General features: G+C 43.1%; 1 protein-coding gene across 1 annotated transcript; it reads left to right on the plus strand.

Moving 5' to 3' along the window:
• Positions 1-9,980: 9,980 nt before the first annotated feature.
• Positions 9,981-23,719, plus strand: ATP6V1G3 (ATPase H+ transporting V1 subunit G3). The gene is made up of 3 exons (XM_033099715.1): positions 9,981-10,088; positions 19,536-19,636; positions 23,275-23,719. The coding sequence occupies exons 1-3, from the start codon at positions 10,007-10,009 to the stop codon at positions 23,446-23,448; spliced, it is 357 nt and encodes a 118-aa protein (XP_032955606.1). The 5' UTR covers positions 9,981-10,006; the 3' UTR covers positions 23,449-23,719.
• The last annotated feature ends 599 nt before the right edge of the window (positions 23,720-24,318 follow it).

A 24,318-nucleotide genomic window follows, 5' to 3' on the forward strand; every position in this document is an offset into this window, starting at 1 on the left:
CTGGGAAAGGCAGCATTGTTCTGTGTAAGCTGGGGGTCCCAATGTCAGTGTCAGATTGGGCAGGATGAATCTTACACTCAACCAGACGGGATCGCCTCTATTTGCTACACATATGTTTTCGGACAAAATTTGGATTTCTTTCCTAAACTCTTCAGCTTTAACTCTGTGGTGACTTGCATTATTTGTTCTGGAAAATGCAATGCACATGGTTCAAAAAATACCTGAGACCTTAAAGGAGGCCAAGTTTGCACAGGGAACCCAGTAGCGGAGGAGGTGTTGGCATAAATGGGATGGATCCTGACCTTGACTTAGACAGACCTGCGTGCAAATTCCTTGAGTGCCATTGTTTAGCTGTATGACCTTTAGGACATTACTTATGAGAAAGAAAGGAAGGAAAGAAGGAAGGAAGGAAGGAAGGAAGAAAGGAAGGGAGGAAGGGAGAGAGGAAGAAAAGAAAGAAAGGAAGGAAGGAAGGAAGGAAGGAAGGAAGGAAGGAAGGAAGGAAGGAAGAAAGAAAGAAAGAAAGAAAGAAAGAAAGAAAGAAAGAAAGAAAGAGAAAGAAATTAGTTGAAGTCCTTGGAGGAGAGGAAAAAAACTGTTCACCTTCTGGCAGCCTGTACTCCTGTATTATACTTCTAGTGAAACCATTAACCTCTAGAGACACAAATCTCTCCAACAAAATCAATTATTTCATTACTTAATTTAGACTTTAATACTCTTTCAAAGTTATCAAACTTAAAATTTTCTAATCAAGCTAAAAAAAAATCAGAATCTGCCTGTGATCATATATATATATATTTTTTTTTACTATAACCTTATCACCTCTGTAACCATTTCTTTCTCCAGTTCTTCTTCTCCCTAAATTAAGAAAGTAAAACCTCTGCCAGAGAAACTGCTCCCAGATATAGCCCTTCTGGCGGACCCGTGTGAGTAAGAAACCAATGAGGGGTAGAAAAAAAGACAGAACACGACACTCGCTCTGGATCTGCTACCTTTTCCCACTTGCTGGTTTGGAGGGCTCCTTGGTTTCTCCTAGGACCTGTGTTTGAATTGGGGCCTCCTGACTTTTCCAGATTGCATGCTGAGGGGTACCACGTGCTTCTGTGTGTCTCGTCGTCCCTCCGGAGGTCCCAGTGAGGAGAGAAGAGGCACAAAGGCGGTACAAAGAAATGAGTGCCCATTCTGGCAGCAGATCCAGAAGCTGTGAAGGCAGCCAGGTCGTAAAAGCGAAACCATGGAGCGCTAAACCACTGCCAAGAGCTCTGCTTCCTCTTACTCAGTACTTGGCTTTCCTTAATACACCTAAGTTCTAGAAAGCGATAGCAGCTTGAAGAAAGGGCTAAGGTAAACTGTTCCAAATGCTTTCGTCCCAAATCTAATCAAAGCTACCCATCTCAGCCAGGAGGTGTGGAAGCTCTTCGCAGTCAGATGAGCTTTCCAACACGGGGAGCTCAGGGCCGACAGGGAGAGTTCTAAAGCAAGGACCCAAATCCCAAGTCAATCTCCAGGCCACACCATGCTCAGGACTCCTTCAGACTCCAGAGCGGTGGGCACCGGTCACCTGCCTTCCCAACACCCTACATTAGACAGGTGCTGACTGGTCCATAACAGCCACCCCAGGAACTGGCCTCCTGGTCATGGGCAGGTAATGTGTAATAAGCTTTTTACCTTAGACTAACGACAAGGACCCTGTTCTCTACTAGGTCCTTAACACCCAGAACAGAGCCTATCGTGTACCAGTAGATACTTGCTGAATGAATGAATGAATGAATGAAGTGCTTACATTGTGATAGACACTTAACTGGACGACTTTAAGTGTCATTGCATTTAATGTACAAGCTTACAATCACCGAGGGCAGAAACTAGGCATTACTCATCCCTCCATGTGAAAGGGAAGAAGAGGAGCTTCCGGAAGGTCAGGTGACTTGCCTGAGCCACAGACAGAGCTGTCTGATTCTAAAACTCCTTTGGCAACACAGCATCATCCTCTCTTATCCTTAGTCTTAAAATCGAGGTTCATTAAGGAACCATTTGATAACGGCCATAACGGCAACAAAATCCTTGCTCAAAGTATTCTAAAATGTCCTTCCAAGAAAATGAAGCTTTCCTGCGTTTAGCCATGCATTCAGGCAACACACATTTCTTAAGTGCCTACTGCAATGTGCCAAGGACAGTGCCAGGTTCCAGGATGGTACAGACAACTTGGGTTCCTGTCCTTGGAGATCCAGACAGGCCCACAGGTAAGTGGAAACCCATCCAACAGAGGGCTGGCCTCATTCTGGAGAGACGCATGGGTGCTGTGGGTACACAGCAGAAGACCTCTGTCCCCTTCCTCCAAAAATGGCACACATGATACGAATGAAGGCGGCACGAGGCTGAAGAATGGTGCTGGAGTCTCAGGCATTCAGCTGAGATGATCGCAGGCTGACGTCTGGCTTCAGGGGGTATACTCATTGCCTCAGCCTTGTTTGTCATTTCCAATCGTACTAAACGTTCACTCATCTCTTTGCCAGTTTAAAAACTTTGTGGGTTTATTGTCTTAAGGACTAAAGCTGTATTAAAGTTCTCTATTCTCAGATATTTCATCTCCTAATCTTTTAACCATTCTTGGTGTTCTCTCAATAAGCATCAAGCTCATTGTAAATAAATTGAGGGGCCCAAAATTAGAATCAGCCCCCTAAAAACACCCTGGGACAACAGTATGGGTCACGTGAAGAGAACTCTCCTGCTAGTCGAAGCCTCTTTACCTGTCCGGCTTACATGGGTAGGTTTCTATCTGTGCAAGAAATTCCAGACTAACAAACCGCACCCTTCACGCCCTGCCACGTCTCTTAATTAAGCAGGTGCAATGCTTCCATTTCTCATTTCTCTTTTAGGTTGCACTCCTCCAGATTCTGGATTTTCCCTGTCTTTAGAAGTGTCCACGTGATATAGGTTTTAGGTTCACTTCTAAGCAAATTAAAATTAGTCCAGGAGAAGAAACTAGCAAAAGAAAACACACAAATCAGCTGCAGCTTCTAATTAAGCAGGTCAGTCATTCCGGTGTGATTTTTCCTTATTTACAGTTAACAAGCAAAAACATTGGTCTGTTTGGATGAAAACACCTGCCCCACCTGCTGGACGCTGAACTCTGTGCTTCCTGCCACAAAACCAGGATGCTTTATGGAGTTCACCTTCTTAAAAGATTGTGAAAGTATTATGAAAAATCATTGAATTTTTATTCTGTCAGCAAAATACTGCAGATGCTTTTCAGAGCTACAACAGTTGGCTGGAAATACAGAAACACATATTTAACATTTTCCTTAAGATTCACCTCTGATTTGTAACTGTACTTCACTGGAACTCTTTTACTAAAAATTCAAAAGAAAAACCAAACTATACTAAAAGCACTTTGTAATAGTTCATGCTTTTGTATGTCATTTTGGTACCGCATATACAAAAGTGCATGTATTTTTTACAGTAAATAGAGAGACATAGAAATATTAGTAACTAAACTTTCTACATCCCAGATATTTTTCTAAGTGCTTTTCATATATCTAATCCTTTCATCTTCACAACTCAATTACTTTACAGTTGACGAACTGGAGGCACAGAGAAGCCGACTAACTCCCCCAAGGACGCACAGCAAACACATGGCAGAACCAGGCTCAAGAGCCCACAGACCAATACAAACATTATATGAGCCACGTATGTAATTCTGAACTTTCTATTAGTCACAGTAAAAAAAGGTAAAGAGAAGGATGCAATGAGTTCTTATACATAATATTTCACCCAGTACAGCCAAAATATTTTTTCAATATGCAATTATTTAAAAAAATAAATAATTGACATGATCTTTTGACAGGCTCTTATGCATACTACCTACATTTTCAGCATTCAGCAGGTGGTCACATTTACAGCACATGTCACTGTGGACGCGCTGCCCACAACTGGTGGGGGTGGCGGCCATTTGGCACAAGCAGCTCCGGAGCCCAGACATATTTTATATTATTTTTATTTTTTTGATGCTCGACATTGACCCATGTCAGGCTTTAAATTGATGAACCCTCCAGATTGGGTTAGTGGATTTTACTTACATAAATATACATCACTTCTAAGCACTAATGCAATTATTTCGTGTCTGTTTTGACTTCCGGTGGAGCTATGAGCATGAGCTGAGAAGCAGTGCCTACCTCCGAGGAGAATGGGAATGTGTTCTATGCAGAAGAGCTGTCCCCAAGCTGTTCCATGGCACCACTCATGTGTGCCTCAGTCCCCCTCTGCAGCCTCGGGCCCCTTCCCCCTCCTGCCCATTTCCACCCACTTCCTCCTGCCCCAGACTGCTTTTCCAACCCACCTTCCCTCTGTGTGTGAGTTCCTAACACGACGAGCTTCAAGTGGCTTTCGCAAGCTCCCTCACATCTTTGCACAGCTTCCTGCACTAACGTCTCTTCCATCGACTGCGCCCAGTGCTGATTTGGCCAAGGGCAGATGACACCTTTGGAGCCAAAGCTGCAGGACTCAGAGTATCCCAGCACCCAGAGAATGCACCTGGGCACAGGGCTGTCCCAGGGCAAAGGCTGCGCTGGGCAGCCTTGCTCTGGGTCTGGCTCTTGGCACTTTCTCTTTGACACCTTCCCCTCCTTTCATTGAGGCTTCCTGAACGTTCTCCAGGGTCACTTGGGTAGCTCAATGGGTACTTCTTCTTTCCCTCTCCTGTATACCCAGGATGGAGGAACTAGGTCAAAGGAGCATTTGCGGCACTCCTAGAAGATTTAAAAAAAAAAAAAAAAAAAAGAGAGAGATCTCATGAAAGGACAGCATGGGGAGGGGAAAGGTGCAAGGAAAGGGGAACACCACGCCTTCCATGCCTCCCCGACCAGTTTGTAGTGAGGGTGGTCATGAGCAGATGGTGTGCAAAGCAGTCTCACTTCTCTAGAAGACGAGCTGGGAAACACCCTCTTCTCGTCTATCTTGTGATATCCTAAGTCCCCAGAAGCAATTTTTACCCCAACGCAGGGCACTGCCCCCTGGGACACCATCAATACAGCAAAAGTGCTTCCGGCAGGGGGGTGTCTGAACCCTATGTGACTCAAAGAACCTGCTTGCAGGCTAGCCATGTTCAGCTCCCATATCTCAAGCCCACTCACCGCCTTCTCTGATAGGTCGGCAAACAGGCTGGAGAAGGTAATGCCAGTGGCTGTTGAGGATGGATGTCTACAAAAACGTTTGTACACACCGCCCTCCTCCCGCCTCCCCTGCTGCATATAAACAGTCCAACACGTCTGCAGCATACTCAGTGTCTTCCACGATAACCCATGATGGTTCATCCCTACCTCTCTCAGCAGGAAGACAGACTATCGGGCAGAACGCATGGTAAGGGTCAGTGTGACATCCTGGTCCTGACGTGACCTTTCAGGAGCCAAATGTCTGGGACAAATGACCCGAGTCGTCTGCATCTCCGTTGCTTCATCTATGAAATGGGCAAAGTTGTGCCTGTCCTGTTTAGTTCACGGTGTGACTGTGAGGTTCAAACGAGTTGTAATGCACAAGCGAGTAAGTGTTCAGCAAAATGTCAAGCGCTGTGTGCACATGCTGAGTGCTGTGTGCTATGGCTACGTCACAGTCACGGGGGGCAGGAGGGGTGTCCCCTGCTGTAGGACACCGCAGGTGCCCGTGGCACTGAGAAATTTACAGAGCTCAAGCCAACGGATGTGTGCCCCATAGGCTACACGGATTTTCCAGAACTTAAGACCTGTAGGCTGATCCAAACTATGACACATAAAAATTGCATTTTTTGCAACTTGTTTTCCTTTGATGGAGGGCTACATCTCGCAGATCAAGGGCGAAGGCTACTACCCCGATATTAAAGCCGAACTCTGAGTGACTTGCTACTCTATTATTCTTCACAAAACCAAGCACAGTGAAGGGCATATGCTATGGTTACAGGTTGATAGTCAAACAGAATGAAGCAAACATTTCAGACAATCAGGAATATTTCCTAATCGCCCATCACACCCCATTCACCATTAGGCGAGTCGGCTGTCGGAGAGCCAGAAACCCTGGAAGCCCAGACACTTTTCCTTTTGTTCCTTTCAGTCTGTCAGTGGTTCTCAAACTTGAGGATACATGGAATTACTATACATGTCTTTGAAACAAACAAAAATAAGCAAATGCAAGTAAGCCAAACTTTACAGGGCTTCTAAGGGTTCTCATACGTATCTCGACATGGGCAAGCCGCGGACTTCAGGACCTAAGCCAGCATTTGAAAGCTGCATGTCCTCCCCAGGACAGCCAGTAAGAGTACTCAGTGTTACCACACAGATCCCCTCACCACTCCAGCAGCTGACACTGAGGACTTTCTATATGCCCGTCATTACAAAACGCATCTTTTATTGATTATGTCTGATGCTCACAACAATAGAAAAAGGTAGAATGGAAGCCCTGCGACAGGTATGCACACAGTGCTGAAGATTACCAATGGAGGAGGGATCAGTAGGTCTAGGGATCTAGAAAGTTCCGGCCTTTAAAGTAGACCTTGGAAGCAGGCTTTGAATGATTTCTTTTCTAGGCAAATAAGAGACAGCTCTGCCAGGCAGAAGGAGGAGTCTGACTGAAGCTGCAGAGGAAGGTTTTTGGTGTTGAAGATAAAATGTGTAGTGTGGTCAACCCACTGGCGGGAGAGAGGGGAGGAAATCAGAGGATGAGACAGGGATAAGGAGAACCACTGCCCTCGCTAGTGGCAGAGATAAAAAAATAGAAGGCGCTCCGTATTTGACTTATATTTGTTTTACACGTCACTGCCCAGCCACAGTGAGTGTGTGACATACATAGTAGAAGCATCAGCTCGTTTTCTTTTCCTGAAAGATTGGAGTTCCCGGTTTTGAAATACCTAGAAGCTGCAAGCCTTCAGGAAACCAGGAATTAACCTACTTTTCACTGTCGTTCAGATTCAAGGGCTAAACCAGCACAGGCAGAAGGAGGAAGGAGCAGACTAGTAGCTGAACTAGGCGGAGGTGATGATGGAATGGGTGAGAAGAGGAAGTCTGAGTAGAAATGAAACTGCAAAAAAGAGAAACCAAAAAGATAGACACGGAACACTGGCTAAATTTGTAATTGCAGTTATTCAAAACACTCGACATCAAATTTTTTTCAAGTGAAGTATGACCAAAAATCAGAAGCGTTTCACTGTATTCCTTTCACATTCAACAACTGGATCTTTTCTAAAGGGCATAGATTTTGTTTTTAAGATTTTTGCCATTTTTTGGTAACAGTTTTTGTATTTTGCACTAGTAAAAAAGAAATATGCAAGTATTTTGAAAAGAGAATCAAAGAGCAGGGAACTAAATATACACTATATGAGTCCTACATTTCCTTTTTTTAAAGTTACTATGAGTAATACATCCATTTCTCTTCCTCATCTGAAAAACCAAATCCCTTTCTAGTCCTTGGAATTTTTGTAAAAATGTGTAATCGAATACCCAAATTTATCGTTAAAAATAATAATGACAACATGATATTATAATATAATAAGTAATAGTATTCATAAATTATGTTTCTGATAGGGTAACACATAGAAATCATAACATTAATAAAATAGAAACCAGACACGATTTATGCCACTCGAATTAAAGAAGAAAGTATCATTTGGTTTAATTTCTAGGTGGCAGGAAAAACTCTTTTCCTCACACAAATGAAGAGAAGGAAACCTTCTGTCATAAAATTAGGAGTTACGGTGAGATCATAAAGGAAATGTGATGACACTTTCCCGCCACTGATCTGTTCACTGCAAGTTACAGACGTGTAGACAGAGCCCACCGATACTACCGGAGGCACCGGCGTCCCCCCAAAGTGGTCATGACGACCGCCAGACTTTGCACACAGGATTCTGACAGGTGTCGGAGAGCTGCGTCAGACCAGAATTGAACCTGGGCATTGCGAGTTCTGAGTGCTTCCGTCAGCTTTTAGCACAATTGGCCCCGATGTGGCCCACGGACGCCCAGTGATGTACGTGGTGATAGAAAGGGTCCCTGAAACACCCCTTGTACTTCACATAATATATATTTCCTGTTCTAAGTAAATGTTTGAACATATACTGTCCTCTAACATGCATATAGAGGACGTATATTGTCCTCTAACTTAAAATACGCGCACATGCACGTTCTATCATTTACGCAAACTGATTCGACTGAAATAAAAATGAAGCGTCAGTGAAGGATGCGGTTTGGCCAGGCACGTGCGTCCGGTGGGAAAGGGAGGCCATGGCCGGTGAGCAGCTAATTACGTCACTTGTTCAAACTGTGGCAAAGTCATGATTCTTCAAGCTTTTAGGAGACTGTGTTTTTCTATCCCAGTGGGAAGAATCATCTTCTCCCAAAGTCCTTCCGACCTAGTGTCTCACCAGTAACCTCACTCCACTCCACGTACCTTTCCTCTGCAATTCAGGACCAGGCCTCCTTCGGGGGAATGCATCCAGGACGTATTGAGTAAATACTCAATATTGAGTAAATATTGAATCAAAGCAAGTTCTTAGACCATGTCCGCCCAGCCATGCAGACACCACAGATGACCTCCATCCTCGCGGTTAGTAAAAAAGTGCTAAACCGATGCCTTAGATGAGCCGGCTGGAGCCTCAGGAACCACTCTCTACTCTGCCTTCACACGTCTGTTCGTACAATGAAAAATGTGTGTTTGCCACCGAGCTGTATCTGTTCACATATCTATTTATTCCAGTTGTACTTGTTATTGTAATGACGCAACAAAAATGAAAGTCTATAAACTGACCCGATCTGAATGCAACAAGAAAGAAAGGTGATCCGTTGGGGAAAATAAAAAAGCTGCTCCTTGTGGGAAGATGTGCCAGAGGTGATGTGGTGATAGAGGTACGGATGATGAGATGACTCTGAAATGTCGAGGGAAAAGGACCACGAACGCCTTACGCGATGTAGCTCTCAGATTGCGTCACAATTATCTTTAAATCCGGGCCCCTAGTTAAAGAAATTGAACCTCGTTTACATGGGTGAGGCAACAGAGGTACAGTTTAGAAAAGCACCGACACGTGAAACTGCAACCTTCAGATTATTTCTGGGTCATAAAACCTTTGGCCGTACGAGTAAGTCAAAAGAGTATGTTTGCATTCCAAACAAGACTGTTAGATACATCTAACTGATCCTGTGTAATTCTCCACTGCGACCAGCGTTCTCATTTGTCCAATCACTACTGGATTGGACCAAACCAAGTACGATGGAGTTCACTGAACTATCTGAAGACAACACCCAACATAAGAAGTGACTACTATAAAACGCATGATTTTAGTTTAACTTCAAAACCTACAGCTATAATTTCCCTTAGACTGGTTCAGTCAGTGCATGATTGCTCCCTGGAAAGGCAGCATATTACATAACTAGAGAGCCATGCAATTCCCCCCCCCCCCCCAGAAATCCTTCTGTTCCTGTCCCCAAAGGCCGAGAGAGAAAAAGGAATAGCTCCCTTGCCTATCTCCTGTGCACAGAGCCAGGAAGTCTCCTTCCCAGAAAAAGGTAAATAAATTTGTCCCAAGCGGATCATTGAAGCACCAGAAACAAACAAGAACCTAAAATTAGCAGTGCACAGACAGAGAACAAAGACAGATCTTACAACTGGAAAGAAAAGTTCGGTACACAAGTCAATATTTTCTGGAAAAAGAAGGAAGCCAATCTCCCTATAGATATCTTCCTCATTAATTTTATAAGGAGACTCATCACCCCATTGAAGTCTTCGTGTTTCATCCAGAAGAACTGAAGTTCGCAGAAACCATGGGTCCTCAGCTTCCTCAGAGTGACTTAACTTGTTTTTCTGGATTCCACCCTTGGACTCCCCTAAGGGCCCAGCTCTCTGGCCCAGTCAGGCCATTTTGGAACCAACAGCTGTGTTTACAATTCACTGTTGACACCACAATCTGAGTTATGTGGTGGTGATTTCCATGAGGATAAACAGACTTGTCCCTTCCCAGATTTCACAGAAGCCACTCGACCTGCAGCTAGCCGCCATGACCAGCCAGTCCCAGGGGATTCACCAGCTCCTTCAGGCAGAGAAAAGAGCCAAGGACAAGCTCGAGGAAGCAAAGAAGAGTAAGTCCCCATTCGGAGTGAACTCCGAGGGAGTTGTCACAAAGTAGAAAGTGGGGGTGGGTGAAGTGGGATGAGCACGGAGCGCGGTGGCAGGCCAGCTCTGGTTCAAAACCTGGTTCAGATTCTGTCCCTGTGAGACCTTGGCAAGTTCCCTAAAACTACCCAGTTATAGTGGGGACAAAGTTCCCTAACTCAGATCCTTTCGAGAGGCCGTGTACAAAGTGAGACAATAATGGACACTGAAGTCATAGGCGTAACCCTTGTTTCTGCAACTTCCCTGATGTCACCACACCCCAGTGTCTCAATACTGTGACCGGCTAAGAGAGAAACAACTTCCAGATGGGATTTCCTTGCTGGTGAGAAAATGTGCGCAAGCTCCCTCCCCTGTGAATGCATCTATTCCTACTCCTGTGAAAGTGTGACAATCATACTTCATAGCTTTTTCTCACCCCCTCCTGGTGGCTTTTAATCGCCAGTGTTTTAAAATACTTCTATTTTATTCTCATTTTCTTCCTTTCTATTTAGTCATGTGTGTGTATACTTACCCATTTAGTCTCTTTGATATTCACAACAACCGCGTGAATTGGGTATTACCATTATTCCCATTTTATATCTGTGGAACCTGAGAGGCCATACTTTGCCAAAGGTCATCATTTTTTAAAATAGAAAATATCATGCCAGGCACCATGCTCAGCGTTTATTTTGCTTCCTTCTCACATGAGCTCTTTTTGCAAAAGGGGAAAATGATGCTTAGAGAAGAAATTACACAACTCGCCCAAGCCCCCACTGAGGGTACATGGTGGAGGCAGAAACTACACGGGCAAGACCTTAACCCCCGCATGACACATAATGTGCCTTTCCTATGCTGGATAAACCTACCTCGCAGATCTGCAGCCCAAACTCAGGCTGCTTGGGCCAACACCTCTGCTTTTCCCACTTCCCGTTTCATCGTTACTTAATGTGTAATAATGTGTGTCGTGAACTTCTTCCTAATTCGATCTAAAGTCCAGCAAGATAGGGGCCGTGTCTTAAAACTGGGGCTCGTATAATTCTTCAGATGAGTGTGGTGATGGGAGCAGAGCAGGTACTGACGCAAGGTGGCTGAAAGGTACTGAGTGTGAGTGGGAACAGCACTTGACTATGCAAGAGACAGGCTTGGGAAGCCGCTCGGGGCACTGGGGTTTTCGTGGGCAGGTCGATCGTTTCCCTTTCGTAAAACAGCTGGATTTCCTGCACACTCAGCAATGTGGGCACCAACAAGCAAAGGAAAGGCTCTATGCGGAGGCACTAAGAGAGGAAAGAAGGAAGAAGGTCGTGGAGGCACACTGTACCTACTTCTCAATTTTTGTTTCTACAACACTCTATGCAAGTGCTTGCAAAATGGCCTGAGTGCAGGCTGCTTTTACAGAAAACAAAGCCACTGGTTGAGACAGTGTAGAAAACTCCCTGACCCTTTATTCAAATTTCTTTAACCACATTTAAAATACCCAGAACAGAGAAGACCAACTTATTTTGAGATGTGGAATAATTATGTTACCTTTGCTTCCTCATTATGGAAGAAATAAAGTGACAGTATTGAGCACGTGCGTAATTAATGTTAACGGATGATTCAAATGATTTTTACCAAGCAGCTCTCCTTTTCCAAAGTCCTTAGATAAGAAAAGTATTGTGACTCCCGGAAGCTGTTTGGGTGGGAAGCATTCCAGCCCCAGGTTCCATAATTAGCCAAACGTGTTTTCCTTTCCTCATGAATATGCTGTCCGGGGACAATCTTCCCTCAGAAGCCAGGATTGGAAAATACACACTGTCTTATTAGTACCCAAAGTGTTCATTGCATCTGCCAGTAACTTAAAGTACTCGTGTACTTTTTTCCTTGGTCTTTGTTCATGAATATTCAGGCAAATATTCAACCAGTACTAGAAATATCCAGGCCTTGGAAACGTTGTGAGAAATATTTTGACTTTCAACAACTGACCCCTGGCTCAGGTTTCTAGAGAATGTTAGCCTGTCCCTTTACCTCGCGAAGCACAGGCTCGAGGCCAGTTGTCCCCGGAGGGAAGCCGTATTCTCACACAGCTATCAGCAAGCAGAAGTGGGTAGTGATGGCACCCACGGATCACCTCGTAGACCTTCTGTGGCCAAGTACAGTATGACTTTGTGTACCTGGCACTTTGTAACTTCTCTCCTGCTTCACTAGTTTTTATTTCACTCATTTATTGCATAGGATTTGTGGGGTGCCTATTGCCAAGCCACTCTGATGTGCATACACACTGATGAAAAGACCTAAGCTCTTCCTTAAAGAATTCCCCAGAGAGACAAATGCATCCGTGAGCATGAAAGAGAGAAAGAGAGAGAGAGAGAGAATAACATGAGAGGTACACGTAGCTATCATCTTTATAAACCTATATATTTCACTTCCTGTTTTTTTCCTTAAAGAGATTTGTTGGAAAAGCTGCCATACATGAAGGCCAGATAGAGACTCCGAATGAGAACCCACAAAATCGCGGTACTGAACATCATGGTAGAAAGTGTATGGTCACTTCCTCTTTCTTAAATCCATTCATTTAATGGATTCTCCCAGAACACTTGCACCTTGAGTCTTTGCTAGAGCAGGCCTCCTGCACGGACATTTAAAGAAGAAAGAAAAGGAGGGAGTGGGGGAGGGAGGGAGAGTGAAAACAGAGCGATTCCCGTGTTCATCGTTTTAGGAAACTGCAGGATTCATTGGCAGTAGCATTCACACGTTGTGCTGCAAACACACTCAGCTATTCCATGAAGGAGGACTCCCTCAGGTGTGGGAGGCGGCTTCCCTAACACAGCTCACGGTGGGGCTGTGTCACCTTAGGGGTACAGATAGGGGCTGTAGACCTGTATCAGGAACTCTTCTAAAGCCTGTTAGGTCCATGGACACAGAGCTGACTGCTCCTCCCTCCTGAGACAGCTGCCGTACCGAGAGGGACAGTTTGGAGGGTGAGGGTGGAGGGAGCAGATTGTGAACAGGCTTTAAAAGCTGGGCTATCAGGCAGCAGAGTAGAGAAACCACTGGCTTTAAAAAAAAAACAAAAAAAAAAAGTTTGTATCCGCTTAAGTTTCTTGGTGGAAGTTATGGAGCATCTCTGAGCTTCAATCTTTTTGGGAAATAAAAACATCGCCAAGATGCTTGAAGGATCAGAAAACCATACCTAAGATAGTAGAGTACAAACTAAACAGTTGTTTTTACTTTTAAGAGATGGAATCGAACAATCGAGTTCCACTCTTTCTGACAACCGCTGCAGGTTCCTTCCCCGAGGGGATCGGCACTGCTTCCGGCAGGATGAGTGGAAGAGCTCAGAGAGCTGCTTCTGTTCTCTGATTATGGATTAAATCATATTTATGAGTGAAGAGACTCACACAGATTTGTATATGCAAACCAGTCTCTTGTACATGGGTTGAGTTTAGATGGGATCGCAGTGGGTTGGCACTACCTTAAATGATCTTACTCGAACTTAACATCTTTTGCCTAAAAAATGGTTCATTAATCAAAACATGAAAGTGGGTGTGTTGGGCCAGGACGAGTCACAGCGGGACCTCAGTTTTCAAACATCTCCGTTGATGAACATTTCGGTTTACAAACGCCCTAAATTTTATGAGTCGATGGTATCATTATATAGTAAAATTCGTGCTAAATGTGCAGTTTTAGGGGTGGATTTTAAAGGTGTGGAACGGATTAATCCATTTTGCCTTACTTTCTATGGGGAAACCGTGCCTCGGTTTTCTAACGTTTCAGAACTCGAACGGTCTTCCGGAACGGATTACGTTCCAAAACGGAGGTACCACTGTACGTTGTTACAACGGAACATCAGACTTCACCTGAGCTCCAGTCTGGGGTATCCATCGAGGTCAGATTAGAAAGTCAAGGTCCCAACATCAGCAGGTGAAACAAAGATTTGTGTTTCTCTCAAATGTGTGATCCTTTTACTTCTCCTCACGGCTGGTTAGGAGAACCGTTTTTGTTCCATTTACACCCATTGCACACTTGGAAAACTCCCCAGCTCTGTAGTAACACCATTCTCTAATGCTCAACAGCACATAAAGAACCCATATTTTACTATTTCCGAACCTACACCGTAGCCTCTCCCACAAATAAACAATCTGTCTACTTTGGCAGCGGCAGAAAAATAGCATTTCTGTGTAACTCAAAATTACAACTTGCATTATGGGATACAAATGGAAAGATGTGGTAAGCAGTGCAAATGTTCAAATGTGAGTATGAGAGGAACCAAACAAGCAGGTACATCAGAAACATTCTGACAAATGGCAGAGGCCCCCAAAGTTCCCTTAAGCATGCTCTCCTATGAGGCCCTCATTGAATTCTGCTTTAGTGCAAAATTAATACTTAAGAAAATATTTCTACTTAGATAATACTTGGCTAGCACAGTAATGCAAATTAGTTTGTGTGGGTCTATAGGATGCAAACCATCCATAGTTTTAAAAATCTGCTAGTTGCCTATTTGTTCCCAAATATGCAGATATTCTGAATTATTTAAACAAGCCCCTTGATTTAGTAAAATTCTTCACTGTGCAAGGGGATATTTTGGTCCACGAAGACATGACTTTTAATAAACTAATAAAAGAGAAGTTGTTATATTAGAACTCCAAGGCCCTGTTTTGTGTGTTTTGTAGGCCTGTAAATACTTCCTCTTTCTTTATAGTCCACAGACTAATGGGCTATTTGTAAGTATACTGGACTTTCATTTCTTCAAGGGGGTCATATTAAAATAATAACCATGAAACATTTTCATCTATTAATACCATTTGATTGTGTTCCATCCACGACCTGCACAAAACTCCATATGATATTTTTTAATAAGGAAAGTCCAAGTAAAGGAAAAGCAAAGCCCAGACCCAGGAAGATGAATAAAATCAAATGGATCAGGGACAAACGAGAGGCTGGTTCTTTGTTTTCCTGGGGGCTTTTTACCTTTTTTCCAAAGTGTGTGAGATAGGAGAGCGAAATACAGCATTGTTTGAACTGGGCTAACTTGGTCATGATATTAACAAACCCCGAAGCCAAGAAAGGTTGTTGTTTTTGTCCTGCTTTGTTTTCTGAGTGGTAAAACGATATCAAAACAGACCTTAGAACAGGTAGACATCTCCAAACATGCCCAAAGTCCTCCTGGTTTTCCTAGCAAATCCAGGTTTCCTCTATTCTGCGTATGCACCTTTTTCTCAGGTGACACATGTGTGCAGATACCTGCTCTTTCCACCGCGCTCAAGTGCCTGGCTTTGCCACCCATACGCAACGGGCATTGTTCTCTCTGCATTTCTCATGCAGCCTCTGTATTAGTTCCCCAGGGCCCCTGTTAACGAATTACCACAAACTACGGGGCTTACAACAACAGAAATATATTCTCTCACAGCCCAGGAGGCCACAAGCCCAGAAACAAGATGCCAGCAGGACTGGCTATGTCTGGGGACCCAGGCCCATCCCCAGCTTCTGCAGATGCCACAATCCCGGCGTTCCCTGGATGGAGCCACATCATTGTCATCAGCGCCTCTGCCATCACATCGTCTGCTCTCTCTACATCTCTCTCATCCCCGAATGCTGCCATCCCCCAGGCTAAGACCTCAACCCTTTTGTCTCCTCATTCTGTTTGCCACCTCCATTCCCGTCAAACCCCACTGCTACGACCAACATGCGCACAGACTCAGACAGCAGACGAGCCGGTCTCTGGATCCATTGCAGATCTTTCTCCTAGATCCCAAACTGGTCTGTCCAGCTGCCTTCTGGATATCTGCACCCAGATGTCCTCGGGGAAGGTGACACAGGCTTCTCTGGTGACAGACAGCCAGAGCTTCTCCTGAAACTCACGCTTTACTCCCCACACTCCTTCCTAGCAAAGGACCCCGGGCAGCTGGGCCTACCCTCCTAATAATGACTAGACATGACTGCGTCTGCTTGGTGTAGCGCGCGACACACATTTGTGCAGATCCTGCGCCTGCCTTTCCGCAGTAGATTATTAAATCTGTTCTGTAGAGGACAAAACTTGGGTTCAGAAACTCTAACTTGCTCAAGGCTGCAAAACTTCTTTCTTATTGTGCGACTGACTAGTGTCTCGTGTTGAGTCCTGTTCAAATTGGAAAATGAAATCCCATCCTTCCCTTCAGAAAAAGGTTCCAGAAGCATATTAGCAAGCCAAGCAACAGAGTGGCATTCTCTGTGTTTCCAGGGACCTTTGACACATTGGACTCAGTCCACTTCTCCTCTTGTCACCAAGAAGCCAGGAAGGCCCACCCGAGAACTGCCCCCTGCCTCCCACACAAAGCACAGCTCTAACGTGCTCAAAATTGATGTTCCAATCCTGTCCTCACAAATCACCTGAAAATCCATCAAACAGCTTCCTCTCCTTTTTTTCCGCCCCTGTGGCATGTAGCTCAGCGATGGCTTGTTGTTGGATGTAGAACCTCTCTATCTGCGTAACAAGACGCATGTCTAAAAAGGAATGAATTCCCTAAGGGGGAACCGTTTGCAAAGAATCCCCTAAAATATCTCCTTGCCTTTTTTTCTAGTCCCCAAAATGGACTGCCCATCCCCGTGTCTGTCCTGGCTCATCCGTCTCGTCGGCTTACTGGCTCCTGCCTCAGAAATCTTTCCTGACTGCCCCTCGCAGCCGTCCCTGCGTCCCGGTCTGCACACCTGGGCCTATTTCTTTATACTTTCGACTTACTCTGATAATATGAGACACGACTATTGGGGTGGAGGGGAAGCACAGATTCCATAGGTTTTTAGTAGCCGTTTCCATAAAGGTGATGATTTTTAATGGTCAGGGAACAAGCAGAACTAAGATTCGTGCTTCACTGTTCTCCTGGTGGATTTTGTGCATTCTTCACCATTCTGTGTGTTTTGCAAATTTCCCTTTGGAAGCTGGAGCAGCATGGATGCATTTCCAAAAGGTAGTTTATTTACACCACGGGTGGCCAGTGGCACATCACATGTGTTTCTCTATCCTCTCTTCCTAGCCCTATGCATAGTATACAGTAGACGTCCAATAAATATTGAATGAGGGGTGGATGAATGAGCGAAAATCATCCTTGCTGGCACAGTTCTTTCGGGCCTGCTTTAGCAGTGTTTAAAATCAGGATGCCTAATGTAACCACATTTTCTGAAATGAAAATCAGACATTTGGCCTGATTAGGAACTTGAGGACCTAACATTTAATGGTCACATTTAAAATCGACATTGCCTCATGTGGGCATCCCAACGTGTGATGCAGAAGGTACTGAGAAAGAGGAATGCAGACCCCTTTGGGTTCACAGTAGCCATCCTTTTCATGCGTATGGAGAAAGAGGTCTAATTTTCAAATTTGGAGACGTCCGCGCACAGATACGAGGCCAGCCAGAGGATAAGCTGGTGGATGTGACAAGTGCATTTCGCTCCGCCTCTGAAGAAATGGCGGGCTTTAGGCTCCAGCCTCTCCCACGGGATTGAATCAGGGATGGCGTCTGCAGCTCTCGCCCAGGCAGCTGCTGAGTCTAGCCAGGAAAACGGCTGTGCCGGCAGCGGTCTCCCTGTGGCTCTCCTAGTTAATTGAATGAGAACCAGCAGGTGACTGGTGCCATGACGGGGGGGTCACAGACACTCTGAGCCTGTCACTGTGTGACGGGGCTAATATACAGCCTCTTAAGTGGAGTGCTGGATTCTGCTCAGGGGTAGGGCATACAGACCTCTCCCTGTTATTATTATTATTTTTTTTTTTATGGGCTAGAGTCACGACTTTGAAACCAAAATGTTTATGTATTATGGAATTAAGATGGAGAGGAATGATGTTTTATGTGATTTATTTTTATACACTAGTTACGTATCCGACAATCTATCATTACTAAGAAAATGTGGCTACATCTTAAATGTATCTTTATCCTAATGTTAGTGAGTAGCAGTGGTAAGACAGTGGCCTGGGAACAAAACAATAGTTTTCCCTACCCACATACCACCTATTTCTTCTGTGAAGAGTAAGTCTGGTTGCCACAAAACAGTTATACCGGTAACTGTAGAGAATAAAGGCATCTGTACCTACAAAACGGTAATGAGCATTAATGAAGGAGGGAAAAGGTAAGCATTGCTGATAATGAGTCCTAAACCTCAGGCTGCAGAACAGCACTAATTTTCAGCAGACCGGGGATGTTAAAGAGAATAGAGACAGACAGAGGGTCTACTGAGAGCCATTCAACAGTAATTAAAAGAGACATATTTCAATCTGTCTTTTCTACACACATATATAGAGACATACAGTGACTAGCAAAGCAACTCATACCCAACAGGGAGGGAGGTTTAAAAGCCACCTACACTCAAACGCTACCAAGGTGTCTAAAAACAAAAGCACATGAAAACATGTATCTAGATGACAGATAAATATTTATGTTAAGATTTTCTTTTATGCCACTTAATCAGAACACCGTTACTTAGTTCAAAGTCTACATAATCTAACAAACCCTTGGCAACAATTATAAACAAAAGCTTGAGACATTATCAGAGAAAAGAAACTATGTGAACTTAAAAGAATGAAGGTGTTTAACTGAAATGGGAAGACAAGAAACACAGAGTTTCTTTAAAGTTTTAATGATCACAAAGCATTAGAAGCTAACCCCTCAGAAGGTGGTAGGTAGTGGGGGCGTAGCCGCAATTAATATTAGTCTATAAGCCCCCAAACTTCCTCTGGTTGTCCAAAAAGTCATGTGCTGAGCTAATGATCCCCACAGCATTGAATTTGTCTGAAACTTTCATCTACGTCGCTGTCTGCTGGCTTAAGGCTTACACCTTTGCTCTTAATAAAAGAAAAGAGAGCTACTTAACTAAACTCCTAGCCATTAAAAACAATTGGTTTTACAACCACTTTCAAGTACCCCCTCAGAGAAAGCTACTGGAGGAAAAAAATATCTACTTTGATGTGCTGTGGGGCTTAATCAGACATTCTAGAGTCAAGAAATGGCAAGGAAAACAATCCCAATAAAATGCTTTAAAAAATTGTAAGTCAGTTTGATAGAGTCTGAGTTGCGTGTTTGTAGGGTTTGGAGCTCCGCCAGTGTTAATCGGATCCAGCTGGTGTGGACTGAGGGATTCCTGGCAGCAAATCAGGACAGAAAATCTGACCAAATAATGTCTTTTCGAGTAAATGACAGCGAAAATCTGTTCTCTGGCTGTTAACTGCTGTGAGTAAGTGGGCAGATATTTTATTTAAACATGTAAGTGTGAAAGAACGTTGTCATTTCCATGTTCTAAAAGAATCCAATGGGGGGGAAAAAGGAATTTTCCAATATCGGTGTGTTTTTTTTTAGTGAAGTTTGCCATTCTAGAAAAAAGTTCATCAAAAAATAATGTAGACCTCACCTTGTATGTTTACAAATCCAGCTGGACAGTCCATGCGTATTAAAGAGAAATAGCATGTCTTTTATGCCACTGTTAATTTTCAGGAAAAGTGAAGCGAATAAAGCAAGCTAAGGATGAGGCGATGGTGGAAATCGACCAATACAGGATGCAGAGAGATAAGGAGTTTCGAATGAAACAATCTAAGGTAAGTCAGAAAGTCAGCACTGGCTTTCATGCAGCATAGATTACAAGATTTTAATATTCATTAGGTGCTGTGCAGAAAATACACTAGCTCAAGCAGACATAGTTCAACCAAGGCTGAACATCCAACTGAAGCTTAAACATTACCAAATTACTGATTTTTCATTTTCCATGTCAAGGCTTTTTGATTTGTTATCTAAAATGTCAATCAATCATTATTATCTCATACATATTATATATTAAAAATCATATTCTCAAACCTACAAATTGAAGGGACTGGTTGCCAAGTATTATTCCTACCACTGATTATTCACTGATATATTTCAGTAAGAAAAGACTTCAGAAAACATAGTTTTTATCAATTAATGTTTCCTAGTAGAATCAATGAAAAGCGTTGTACAATGTTACAGAATGAGCTGGTTGGGCCAAACTTCCTTTGGTGAATTCAAGGTTCACAAATGACCAAAGTAGATATTCTTACAAATTGCTGGAAAGTCTTCTGGTGTTTCCTTATGATTTCCTTTCAGCTGGCTGGGGTCATTCAACAAATCTTTCATGAAAGTATAAAGAGATGCTTTCTCCTACACTAGCAGTTTAAAAGTATCTGTTTACAATAAAAAATAAATGTGTGAAGTTTTCAGAGCCAACACCCTCCTTTCGTGTTGTGACATGGACAAAAAGAAATTATTAAATTTCCTGTACCATAACTAAAGTTTATATGGTATTTTCTTTGGGCCTCCGTAAAACTATAAATAAAGCTCTGTGCAGAAGCCGGACTTTGCAAGACAAACTCCACGCAGCTGGGCAATCTCTCCGTTGAAACTTTGATTTTAGTGGGAGAAGATGTGGCGCTTGTGTGGGATCAGGTAAATTGTATCCCAGAGCAGGCAAACCTTTTCCAGTTTCTTAAAATAAAATGTCCTGCTTAGAATCAAGTGAACCACTCAGCAAAAATAAATTCTTCTTATCAATATTTGTAAAGAGGAATCAGAAAATCCATTTCCATCCATGAGTGTACAGCCCTCTGTGATTGGCCCCTGGCTATCTCTCTCGCCTGATGGCTCTGAAAATGGCACGCACTTACTTCTTACTGTAAGCTGGAGATTGTTTTGAAATGCTAGTGTAGGAAAAAGCATGTCTTTATATTTTCATGAGGGATGTATTGCACGAAGCCAGCCAGTTGAAAAGGAAATCATAAAGAAACAAGCGGAAGATTTTCAGCAATGTGCAACAGGATCTACTTTGGTCATTTGTAGCATCTTCTCCTACCTGCATCTTTGCTTGTTCTATTCTAACCATGTCTGTCTTCCTGTTGTTTCCAAAACAGCCTGAACCTGCCACCACCCCAGAGCCTTTGCATCTGCTCCCTGGAATCCTCTTTTTTTACAGACGTTCATCTTTCTTTTATCGCTACTCAACTGTCAGCTTCTCTTCCTGATCACCTTATCTAAAATCGTGTCTCTCATAAAAAAGAAATGAATGTCCCCATTACAGTTACAGCATTTATCACTACTGGCTATATTACATATTTCCATTTTGTGCTTATTGTCTATTTTTCCTTCCGGACTCTAAGCACCAAAATGGCAGGTCCTTTGTTTTGTTCTCTGTTGTTTTCTTCAATATTGGAATCATGTCTATCCATAGTGAATACACGATAAATTTTCGGTGAAAGAATGAATCAACATTTCTTCTGTGCCTTTTTTCCCCCCCTCTTAAGTCCCGTCATAAACATGACGCTTAAGACCTGAGAAAATAATCATCCTTAACACCAACCAGCTTGTATCATTCTGTGTAGGAGATTTCTGAGATCTGTACTACTTGTTTCAAGGAATAACAAAACTGACCCTAAGAGTAGAAAGTGGTTAGGGTGAAATCTCGAACTACTATTTCTCCAGAAGAATCTTAAGGTGTAAATCTGGTTCGAGATGTTTGTTCTCTGCTTGGGAGGATAATTAAAACTGCTCATCCATCGCTCTCCTAATTAGAGCCCGAAGCCGGTTTTACAGCTCGTTGATCAAAGGCGCCCAGAGAAGGGTCAGCAGGCTTAGGTCTCAGCCACCTCAAGCATATTGTAACGCCGTCGGCACAGCCCGTCCCTTGTCTGGACCTCCAAGTGTCAGACATACTGCTTTTCCAGTTCAGTCTCATCATTAATCCAGGGCAAGGAGGCAGCCTGGGAGGAGACTCGAGAAGCCAGTTTCCTACTGCTTGGAGGCGTTCCCCTTCCATGTCCCTTTTTTTGTTGACCTTTAACTCTTGTTAATGCGGTTTTTTTTTAAGTCTCCTGACATCAGCTGAATCAGATATCCCAATGTGGGTTGGACATCAACAAATACTGTTGGATCAAAGGTTAACTTTTCCCTTGCTTATCATTTCTACCCAACATAGCTTCTCCTGAAGAAGGTATTATATGGCTAAAAAGAACTGTAAACTACAGTGAAAAAATTAAATCTATTGTTAATGCAACAAAAGTTAGATGGACCATGGATGTAAATGGGAGACCTGACAATGGCGGCTTTGGGCATACTGAAGATTTTTAGACCTTTAATCTTTTTTCCTAAATTCAGTATCGTGAAAGCATTCTTTTTCCTTGAAGAAACCACAGATTTGAGAATGCGAAGCAGTGTGCGGGTGCCGAACCTCAGCTTTCCCTTAAACTGGAACATTTGCACAACTTACAAAGAAACCTATGGAGTGTTGAAAGATTTCCCCCACGCCATCCGTCATTACACTGTAAAGCTTGCACACGTCAGTCTCAACACTGAAATTTCGAAAATTAAAATGGAAAAGTGCTTTCATAGCACCCTTGAACCAAATGTACCATTACCTGTCACATAATTATCAACTTCTAATTTATATCGTGTCCCAAAATGCCAGACAGCAGGCTTCTGCCAGCCAGAGCAACAGAACCCAGGTAATGAGTTGCCTGGCGATCTGCTTGTCCTGTTCAGTTCGGCAAACGTGGACTGAGCAGAGCCTTTGTGCCAGGCACTGTCTGAAGCCCTTACAATTCACCAGGGAACAAATGACACGTACCCCTGCCCCTGTGGAGTTTCCCTTCATTCGTTTAAAGTCCTATATGGAGTAAGGAAGCTATGCCTGAGCATGTGAAAGTCTCTTACAGGGCGTGTTGGGACATACTGGGCATTTTCAGGATCTTCCTGAAAAACAGGATCTAATAATTCAGATCATGTATTTTAAAAATTGGCCAATCAGTTATTGGCTGTTTAAAAACCAGCCAAACTGGGTTCAATGATGTCTTTCAACTTTACATTGAGAAAGTAAGCAATAGGGGAGACACAAAAATCTGAATGGAAACTTATAAATACATGAAAATGTGATGAAAAACTTTCTAAGCCTGATACAATGACTGTGGACTTGCATTTGATTTGTATGGTGCAGAGGTCAGCTTACAAGTAGAAGCAATCTGCCCCGGCAGTTTCCATTTTTTAGGAAACTTTACCCATCCCACTCATGGTATTGGGAAATCTCAGCCATTCTCTGATCAAATACTGGAAAAATAACACATAAAGTGTACACTATTGAACAATCATAGATGAGTAGGCCAACTTTAACTTACAAAGCAATTACAGTTGAACATGATGTCTAGTGCAGTGAATTCTGTGTGTTATATTCTGGCAGATAATGGGCTCTCAGAGCAACCTGTCAGAAGACATAGAAGAGCAGACCCTGGAGAAGATCAAAGAACTGCACGGAAGCTACAACAAGTACATGGAAAGTGTATTAACACAAGTTTTGAACATGGTCTGTGACGTGAAACCAGAAATCCACATGAACTACAGAGCCACCAACTAAATGTGCCCCTATTGCTCCATAAAGGGTGTGTGCGTACCACTTGACTGCTTGTGGCTTCATGTTTCCATTGAGAAATTTGAAAGGTAAATCCTACATTTACTAGACATCTACAGATTGCCGTGTGACATAATTCACACATTAGCACTGAATTTAGAAGCAAACAAATAAAAAGTCGTTACCTCTTTTCTGGTAACAGGTTAAATGACCTTGTCATTTAATTTGAAGTCAGGAAAGCAGAGTCACATATTTTCTGACACTTGACAAAAACTTGACGACTGTTTGTAGGTGTGGGAGGGTTTGGTTCTGTTTTTTCCTTCTCCTTTTTATCAAGTTTGAAAATGTGTTCTTAGTTGCAGTTGTTAAAAAAGACCATTTTTAAAGGAGGATATAATCATGACTCTCATACAGATAGAAAGTGAACAGATGTCAAAGATGTTTAACTCGTAAGTCAATGAGGAGACCAGTAAGATGCTGTCACTAGTTCAAAGAAGCATGCTAAGAACTTCATAGATAGAAAGAAATTGGATGGATGGATGGATGGATGGATGGATGGATGGATGGATGGATGGATGGATGACGGGTGGATGGATGATAGATGATAGATAGATAGATAGATAGATAGATAGATAGATAGATAGATAGATAGACAGACAGATAGACAGATGATAGATAGATAGCAGTGGGTTACATAACTATCCTCTCTGCCTAACCTCATCTAACCACATATTCTTCTCTTTCAAGTATAATTTTTACACAAAAAAACTAAATGAAAATTAAAGAGCTGCTCACATAGCTGTTTAGGCTAAAACAAATAAATAAATGAAACCTTCCGGAGATATAGTAGGTCAGTATGTGTTATGAACTGACTGT

This window comes from Rhinolophus ferrumequinum, chromosome 27, assembly GCF_004115265.2.
Source record: "Rhinolophus ferrumequinum isolate MPI-CBG mRhiFer1 chromosome 27, mRhiFer1_v1.p, whole genome shotgun sequence".
NCBI lineage: Eukaryota > Metazoa > Chordata > Mammalia > Chiroptera > Rhinolophidae > Rhinolophus > Rhinolophus ferrumequinum.